General features: G+C 57.4%; 1 protein-coding gene across 1 annotated transcript in view; it reads right to left on the reverse strand.

Annotated features, from left to right (window-relative positions):
- The window catches only part of FAM129B (family with sequence similarity 129 member B), a gene marked incomplete at both ends in the record, with an annotated part of 27640 nt that overhangs the window by 8191 nt on the left and 9972 nt on the right, over positions 1 to 9477 (reverse strand). The window contains 2 exons of the mRNA XM_021719035.1: positions 5882 to 6049; positions 7321 to 7426. Coding sequence (XP_021574710.1) covers positions 5882 to 6049; positions 7321 to 7426 — 274 coding nt within the window. The remainder of the gene's footprint in view (positions 1 to 5881; positions 6050 to 7320; positions 7427 to 9477) is intronic.

The following is a 9477-nucleotide window of genomic DNA, read 5'->3' on the forward strand; positions in this document are numbered from 1 at the left end:
CTGCACTCCAGTCTGGGCGACAGAGTGAGACTCCAACTCAAAAAAAAAAAAGAGGTGCCCAGAGGGCCTCGCTCTAGTCCTGCTTCCTCCCTGACTGCTGGATCGGGGCTCTGCAAACACTCCCCGCAACCAGCCAGGGCGTAGATATCCCCAGCCCTGTGGACCGGACGGTCTCCACCACGGTACTCAACACTCAACATTCAGTCCTCAACACTCAGCACTCAGTATTCAGCACTCAGCTCCGCTGTCACAGCAGAAGAGTCAGACAATTCGTAAATGAGCATGGCTCCGTCCCCGTCAACTTGATGGATAAAAACAGGCAACTGGCTGGATTTGGCCAGTGGGGCGTCGTCTGCTGAGCCTTGTCCCAGATCATCGAACCTAATGGGGCCTCGGTGTCTTCTGCTCAAGAGAGGGAACAAGACCCTGGCCCAGCCACTGGGGCGCTCCATGGCCTGGCGTCAGGAGGGGCTGCGAGCTGTGAAGTCCAAGGGCAGGAAGTCCAGGCCCAGCACGGCCCGGCACACGTCTCATCAGTAACCGATGAGCCAGCTCGCTGCCCTGCAAGGTCCTGCCGGGCTGTGGCGGTCACGCTGCCTACCCAGGTCAGCCCCTAGCACAGATGCTAGATGACCTTTATCAAAGAATAGGGCAGGGTGCAGTAGCTCACACCTGTCATCCCGGCATTGTGAGAGGCTGAGGCAGGAGGATTGCTTGAGCTCAGGAGTTCAAGACCAAATGGGCAACAGAGTGAGACCTCACCTCTACAGAAAGCCAAAAAACTAACCAAGCGTGGTGGCATGTGCCTGCAGTCCCAGCTGCTCAGGAGGCTAAGGTGGGAGGATCGCTTGCGCCCAGGAGGTTGCAGCTGCAGTGAGCCTTGATCGGGCCACTGCACTCCAGCCTGGACAATAGGGCAAGACCCTAACAAAAAAATAATAGCAAGTCAAATAAGTGTAAGGTTCCTAACTGATAGCTAGAAAAGCCACTGTTTCTGTATGCTTGTTACTGTTGGTGTGTTAGTTGCCCGGATGCGGCAAGGTGGGTCACCGGGTGAGGCGTGGACCCCAGACCCAGCACTTTGAGGCAAGCGGCAGGAAGTTGCAAAACCAGCTTAGGGGAAGATGTGGTTCAACACCACCCAGCCAGGCAGCAGCGGGCTCTCCTGGCCACGTGCCTCTGACAACCGTGTCCCCGGGGCCCAGGAAAGGGGAAACAGCAGCCCGTGCGTCAGAAACCTCAGCTCCCACTGCCATGACTACAGGCTGAGTCACCCCACAGAGAAAAGGCCCCCTCTGACATGTGTCCCCCCCCCACACACCGCTGGCCACAGGAATCACTGCCCATAGTGCCAGGGGCAGCTTCGCGATGGGGGCACTGAGGCCCGTGCCTCCCCTGCAGGGGTGGCTGCCTGGACTGGGGTGAAGCGGAAAGGGACCCAAGCCCAGCAGGAACGATTCGAGCGGAGCAGGGGTGCTTCAGCGGGGGCGGCATGCAGAGCCCCTGGGCAGGGCTGCCCGCCGGGCCAGGGCAGGAAGTGGACAGGGCACGGCCTCCTAGAGACCAAGTTCTGCCTGGAAAATCCAGACAGGGGTGACACGTGGCTCCTCCCACGTCAAGGAGTTGACATCGTGCACACACCACGCCAGGTGTGCAGGGCAGGGCCACTTTCCTGGCGGCAAGGTGAGGCAGAGACCCAGGGCACAGGAGGGAGGCCAGTCTCAGCCCCCCAGGGACCCTCTTGCTACACACCCAGCTGCTGAGTTTGGCATGTTTGAGGGTCACCCCTCGAGAGCTCTTCCTGTGAGACCAGCTGAACTCTGTCCTTCCAGATTCCCATGCTGAAGTCCTAGCCCCCAGCACCTCGGAATGTGACTGTAATTTTTTTTTTGAGTCGGAGTCTCACTCTGTCGCCCAGGCTGGAGTGCAGTGGCACACTCACGGCCACCGCAGCCTTGATCTGCTGGGCTTAGGCGATCTTTCCACCTCGGCCTTCCAAGCAGCTGGGACTACAGGTACGTGCTACCATGCCCAGTTAATTTTTTGATGTATTGTAGAGACCCGGTCTCGTCGAGTTGCCCAGGCTGGTCTCGAACCCCTGAGCTCAGGCAGTCCTCTCACCTCGGCCTCCCAAAGTGCTGAGATTACAGGCTTAAGCCACTGCAACAGGCTGTATTTTTATTTTTATTTTTGAGCTGCTCTGTCACCCATGATCACAGCTCACCACAGCCTCGACTTCATCACGGGTTCAGGTGATCCTTCTACTTCAGCCTCCCAAGTAGCTGGGAATTATACATGTGAGCCACCAGTTCTGGATAGTTTTTAAATTTTTTTTGTAGAGATGTGGTCTCACCATGTTGTTCAGGCTGGTCTCAAACCCCTTAGCTCAGGCAACCTCTCCCCTCATCCTCCCAAAGTGCTGGGATTACAGGCATCTCAAAGAGATCAGTTAAATTGGGAAGATTAGGGTGGGCCCAAATCTAATATGAATGGTATCCTTAAAAGAAGAGGAAATTTCTTCTTACAAGAAGAAACCAGGAAAAGACACAAGAAAGAAGGTGGTTATCTATAAGCCAAGGAGAGAGGCCTCAGAAGAAATCAGCCCCGCTGACCCCTTGACTCAGACTTCAGCCTCCAGGAATGTGAGAAAATAGATTTCTGTTGTGTAAGCCACCCCCTATCCGTGGTACTTTGTTATGGGAAACTAAGATACCAGCTGTGGGCTGAGGCCCCACACACATCAGCTCACTGAATCCCCAACACCCGGGCAGCTTCACTTTTCCCAGCTTGAAAAAAAAGGGCGGGGAGGGGCTCAGGGAGACAAAGCTCCTGGCTGGGGGTCACTGAGGGAATGAGGAACCAGGGCTTGAACCCAGGACCAGCTGACTCACTCGAGTCAGACCTGGAGACTTTCTGAGAAAGGAGATTGCATTCCCCAGTCCCAGGCCGCAGGCACGGCGCTCAGACAGGAAGAGGCCTTGACCTCTGCACCCCGGGCCCACACCAGGACGAGGACGAGGACAAGGATGGTGCAGCCCGTGCCCCGGCAGCCTCCTGCCCCCCCAGCTGCTCCAGGAATGCAGGATGGGAGGGGGCCCTGGGACCGTGGGCATCAACCCGCTCGGCCTCCCTCCCCACCCGCCCCCCCACTTCCTGGCAGCCCCCAGAGTGAGCGATTCCAGGATCCATGAATTCCAGGCGCAGCCTCTGAGACGCGGCAGAGGAAGCAGAGAACTTTCTCACAGTCCTCAGGGTGGAGGAAAGAGCTAAAAGCAGCTCGCTGGCCTCGCCCTGGGTGACACCCGCCCGGTACAGGACACCCCGGCCCGCTGGCCCAGCAGCCCTCCCAGCCTGCCTCCTGCCCGTGGCACCCCTGACCCAAGGGGCTCCCACAGCCTCCCGCGGCCTCCCGCCTGCTGCTCTCGGGGTGCCCGGGCCTAGCCCGGAGCCCTGTGTGAGTAGCTCTCGTCAGCCGCTCGATCGGCTGTTTGTCATCACCCCCCAGCACATCGGAGACGGCTCCCCCCACCTGGTTCTGTGCCCCACCTGGCCTGGGATCACCCACACCGCCAGGCCGGCCAGCCAGGAGCCTTGGAAACTGAAAGGACGGCTTGGGGCCAGGGCCTGGGGGGAGGGCGGGTTCTCCAGGCCCTCTGCCCGTCACAGCCCCCCCCGCCGCCCCCAGGGACCTGAGGCAGCCCTGTGTGGACAGCAGGGCCTGGGCGGCAGGGGCTGGCCTAGCTGGGCCCCTGCTTCCTCCCACCTGGCAGATTCCACAAGGGGCAGAGGTGGCTCTGGGCAGGCGAGCGGAGGGGAGGGTGAGCCGTGTGCCCACAGCAGCAGCCCAGAGGCGGTCAGTGCCCGCTGAGTCCCCCCGCCCTGCACCGTGTGGCCAAGGGTGGGGGAGGGGTGGGTGGCCCCCGAGGTCAGACCGCCAGGAGAAGGTTCCGGATCCAGGACATGGCTGTTCTTCCCCAAGGGCAGAAAAGCCTCCAGCGTCCCACCCCGCTTGGGCGCCGACCCTAAGCCCCTCTGATCCAATTCCTTAGAGCCCACTGACTCTTCCAGACCTGACCCCAGAGCCCTCTTCCAGGTCACCTCCAACCCACTCCAGGTCCTTGGACAGCTCCTCTCCCTACGCCCTGGGGTCCCCTTCACACCAGCCGGTACCTTCATCTGAATACTGCCCCCCCTCCTCCAGGACTAGGCTGAACCATCACTTCCTCCAGGGAGCCTGCCCCGGTCCACCCCTCCCCCAACTCCAAACGCCCTCCACCCAGCCCCCAGCATAGCTATGAGTCATCACCCAGCATCCTCATGTGTTTAGCATCTGTCTCCCCACCAGACGGCTGCCAGCATGAGGGCAGAAAACTGATCTTGCCCCCTGGCTGCATCTCCTGTACCCATATCTGGGCTGCCTCAGAGGAGACACCAAAAATGACTGTTGAAGAAGTGAGTGAGCTGGAAGAGTCACCACATCGGTCAACAGATGAAAATGGCGAAGCCCAGAGGGAGGCATTGAAGTTCCCAGATCACCCTGCAAGATGGTGATAAAGACATGAGTGACACAACTTTTTAAAATCCCTCCCAAGGCCGGGCTCAGTGGCTCAGCCTGTCATCCCAGCACTTTGGGAGGCCAAGGCGAGTGGATTGCTTGAGCCCGCAGGTTCGAGACCAACCCGGGAACCTTAGCAAGACCTCTTCTCTACAAATCAATAGAAAATTAGCCAGGCGTGGTAGTGTGCGCCTGTAGTTCCGGCTACTTGGAAGGCTGAGGTGGAAGGATTGCTGGAGCCCAGCAAGTCGACCCTGGGGTGGCTGTGAGCGTGTCCCTGCACTCCAGCCTGGACAATGGAGTGAGACTCTTGACTAAAAAAAAAAAAATCCCTACCAAGCATGAAGTGGACTCTGATTCCTCACAAACTCCTTAAGACACATGAGGTCATCCCCATTTCACAGTCTCCAAGAGGTGAGCCTCCTAAGGTCAGGTTGTTAGAAAGTGGCAAAATCAGGCCAAGTGCGGCAGCTTACACCCGTGATCCCAGCACTTTGGGAGGCTAAGGCAAGAGCATTGCTTGAACCCAAAAGTTCAAGACCAACCTGGACAACATAGCGAGACGCTGTGTCTACAAAAAACATTTTAAAATGAGCCAGGCATGGTAGCACATGACTGTCGTCCCAGCTACTCAGGAGGCTGAAGTGAGAGGATTGCCTGAGCCTATGAGATTGAGGCTGCAGCAAGCCTTTCTGGTGCCAACACACTCCAGCCTGGGCTACAGAGTGAGACCCCCCCCCAACTAAAAAAAAAAAGAAGTCAGGTACAGTGGCTCACCCACCTGTAATTCCGCCACTTTGGGAGGCTGAGGTGAGAGGAGTGCTGGAGCCCAGGGGTTTGAGACTAGGCCGGACAACTTGAGGAGACCTCATCTCTATAATAAAATTTAAAAAAACCTAGCCAGGTATGGTAGCACACGCCTGTGGTTCCAGCTACTTGGAAGGCTGAGACAGAAGGCTCGCCTGAGCCCAGAAAGAAAAGGCTGCAGCAGCTGTGATTGTGCAACTGCACTCCAGCCTGGGCGACACTCCAACTCAAGAAAAAGAAAATGGCAGAATTGGAATTATTGTTATGTGATCCGAGGTTCAAGAGCGCAACACCCGCACCCCCCTGTGAACAAATTCCCTAATTTTCTCCTGAGCCACACAGAACTGTTTTCAAGGAAGAAGATGGAGGGCGGTGTCACAACCACGTCCCATAAGCCGGGGAAATTAGAACAGCTCCTAGAGCAGGGCTGCCACACTGCACCCAGCCACGAGGTGTCACCACTCAGCACACAGCCCAGGCCTGCCCTGGCCCACAGCTGCCTGTGCCCGGGCTGCTCACCGTTGTTGCAGTGGCGGACACAGTCCTGCAGCACGGCCTGCCACTTGTCCTGCTCGGCCTCCGCCATCATGCAGAAGTAATAGTGCCGCGCATACGGATGCCACAGGATGAGCGGGAACTGCGTGGGGCACTTGAGGATGGGGGTGTTGCCGGACTTCGCCGTGGTCCCTGTGGAGACAGGGCCTGCTGAGCGGCTGCCCTCTGCGGTCTCCCTCGGCCACACGACGGCAGGGACGCACCCCAGCTCTGAGAGGCAGGCCCAGGGCCAGAGGAGGCTGGCCCCTGCCAGGGTGGCCAAAGCCAGTGGGCAGCAGCAGCCTTCTTTCTGGCGGTGCCCCCCACAGCCCAGCCAGAGCCCCGCAGAATCCCATGCCTGTGCAGACCCCCTCCTTAGAGCTGGTAGCGCGTTGCACCCAGCCTCCAAGCTCTGTGTCTGAGGCACCAACTGTATGCGGCACCAACAGCACAGGGTCGAGCTCTGGGGTCAGAGGCCAAGCACGCGCTTCTCGGGTTTCACTTCAACTTTCAGCTGCGGAGGCCAAAGTACGGCTTAAATGTCCAGGTGGGGGAAACTAAATAGATCTAAACGAATTTTTCTCTATTTTGTCCTCACAGATATTCGAGATCTGGCGAGATAACCAGTCCTGGGCTGCGTCCCTTGCCATTTTTGTTAATAATATGACAATAAAGTTCTTCTCTGCGTCCTGGCTCTGGGTGAGCCTGTGCTGGGCACCGCTTGGGGTCTGCACGACACCCTAAGGTCAGTCCCCTCAGTGCCTGTGCTGTGTAGACACTGAGTGACTGAGGCTCAGAGCAGGGAGGCGATCGGCCCACACAGACACAGCAAGACCAAGCCAGACTCGGGCTGGTTCCAGGAGTGCCAGGCTCAGCCACCTCGGGGAGTTTTACTTCCAAGTCCCAGCTGAGGGGATAGAGCCTGTCCCCCAGGTGGGTATGTCCCCCTGTTCCCCAGCTCCCAGGGATCAGTGGAGAGGCAACTGAGCCCCAGCCAAGGTGAGGTGGGAACGGGATGCTAGAAGAACAACCCCTCACCCACATGGCTGATCCGCTGTGGACGAGGAGGAGGCACCATCACCTTCTCCCAGGAGGCGCTCAGGGACTCGGGAAGGTGGGGAGGGCAGAGGGCAAGATCCCCATTCCACAGCTGGGGAACAGAAGGCTCAGGGACCAGCAAGACTTGGGTAGAGCTCACAGAGGTCCAGCCCCAGTCCACTGTGCAGGCAGTGGGCAACCCCACCCTTCAGGCCCCAAAGGTCTCCCTTTGAGGACTCGGGTTGTGCTTGGTGCTGCCGAGAGTTCAAGGCCCAGCTAGTCTCTTTGCAAACGTGGGGTTTTGCACGTGGGCTCAGGGCCACCTCTCCCCTGGCCAGCTCCAGGCCTGTGAGAGCATCATGGCCTGGGCGGGGGTGGTCCTTTACCTGGCAAGGAATTGCCAACCAGCTCCAGGTACTGGTCCACGGAGGTGAGGATCTTGTAGCCCGCACTGTTGAGGACGGCTCGGGGTGGAACCTGCCGCTCATAGGCCTGAGGGGACAAGAGAAATGTTCCTGGGGATTAAGGGTGTGCCCAAGCCCAAATCCCATCTCCAGCTCTGCCAAGATGGGGAGGAGGAGGGGAAGAAGGAAACGGAGGCAGAAGAGGACTAGAGGGGTGAGGAAGAGTTTGACTACCATGGGGACTGAAACAGCATGGTACAGCAACATAGACCCAAGCTCTGGGCTCAATTCCTGGCTCTGCCGGGTAGTGTCTGTGTGGTGCTGAGGATAAGGCCCTGTAATCGCCTATACTCTGGCTCCCTCACCTATAAAACCAGGGTAATGACAGTCCCTACCTCACAGAGCTGTGTGAGGACTGAGTGAGATAACCACAGTGCCTGGCATGCGCAAGGATGGCCTCTGCTGTGGGCGGTTGTTATTTATCACCACTGCTATTGCCTGTTGCTAGCAGCCGCACGGGTGTTGAGTATTGATTACATATCAGGCACTGAGCTGAGGGCACTGCATGCTCCGTTTTGCAGACTTCTCCCAAGCCAAGAATGGACTAGTCACAAGTTCACAAAGCTAGGACGTGCCAACCTAGGACATGAACCAGAGTTGTCTCCTGAGCCTGGGGCCTCTCTGACCATCACCCCAGACTGTCCACCAGCGTCCTAGGTTCTGAGTATCACACAAGTCTCCTTTGGAGGAGAATTAGGTCTGGACACAACTTTCTGACACCAGTAGAGAGTGTAAGAATGAATGAGTGAGGGGACAGAGCTGATGTAATAGCTCACAGAGCATGGCTGCCATGCTGCTCCCTGCCACTAGGTGTCACTATTCAACACAAATCCTGAAAGGCTCTAACTATAGCAGTGATTTGCAAAGTAGGTTCCTGGTCTTTCAGTATTGCCGGAGAACTTGTGAGAAATGCAAATTTTGGGCCCCAATCCAGACCTGAATCAAACCTTGGGGGTAAGCCCAGCAACCTGTTTTCTCCCAAGCCATCCAGGTGATTTGGACCCATGCTATCGCTTGAGAACCACTGCTCTTCTGAATTTACATTGCTCTAGCATTGGTCTGCCTTGAAACAAGGGGAATAGGTCTGTCCTTTTGGCTGCTCTGGAGAAATGTTTGGTAGAAGAAATCAGCTCCGGGGCTCAACCAGGTGGGCTTCCCCAGGGGTCCAAGGCAAAAATAAGGCACAATCAGCTCCCTCCTTCCCTTCTCAGACACTTACCCAACCACCCACAGCAGGGCAGGTGGTTGCATGGGCAGATGTAGCAGGGCTAAGCCCGGGGAAGGGAAGGGCCGGATCGCATCTTCTTGTTGTTGTGTTGTTTGTTGAGACAGGGTCTCACCCTTCTTTCTGCCCAGGCTGGAGTGTGGTAATGTGATCATAACTCACTGTAGCCTCAAACTCCTGGGCTTAAGCAACCCTCCCACCTCAGCCTCCCAAGTAGCTGAGGCTACAGGCATGTACCATCACATCCAGCTTTTTTTTTCTTTTTTTCGAGTCAGAGTCTCACTCTGCTGCCCAAACTGGAGTGCAGTGGCACACTCACAGCCACCACAGCCTCGACCTGCTGGGCTCCGGCAATCCTTCGGCCTCAGCCTTCCAAGTAGCTGGAACCACAGAAGCACACTACCACACCTGGCTAATGTTTTGATTTATTGCAGAGATGAGGTTTCACCAAGTTGCCCAGGCGGGTCTCCAACCCACGGGCTCAGGCAATCCTCTCACCTCAGCCTCCCAAAGTGATCGGATTATAGGCGTGAACCACTCCAGCTAGCTTATTTTTTGCTTGTTTTTTACTCTTTTGTAGAGATGGGATCTCACTATGTTGCCCAGGCTGCCTCAGGCTCCTGGGCTCAAGCAATCCTCCCACCTCAGCCTCCCGAAGTGCTGGGATTGCAGGCGTGAGCCATGCCCAGCCAGACTGGGTTTTCAACAGCGGGTGGAGGCAGAGGCGGGAGGAGGCCCAGGCTCAGGGCTCGGAGGGGCTGGAGGGATGTGAGTGACTAGGAGGGGTGGGGAGGAACTGGGACCCTTGGCGACGAGGGAAGGAAGTGCCCGAGGGGTCCCCGAGAGGAAGGAGC

Source organism: Carlito syrichta, unplaced genomic scaffold, assembly GCF_000164805.1.
Source record: "Carlito syrichta isolate Samal-C Ts95f unplaced genomic scaffold, Tarsius_syrichta-2.0.1 Scaffold314087, whole genome shotgun sequence".
Taxonomy (NCBI): Eukaryota; Metazoa; Chordata; class Mammalia; order Primates; family Tarsiidae; genus Carlito; species Carlito syrichta.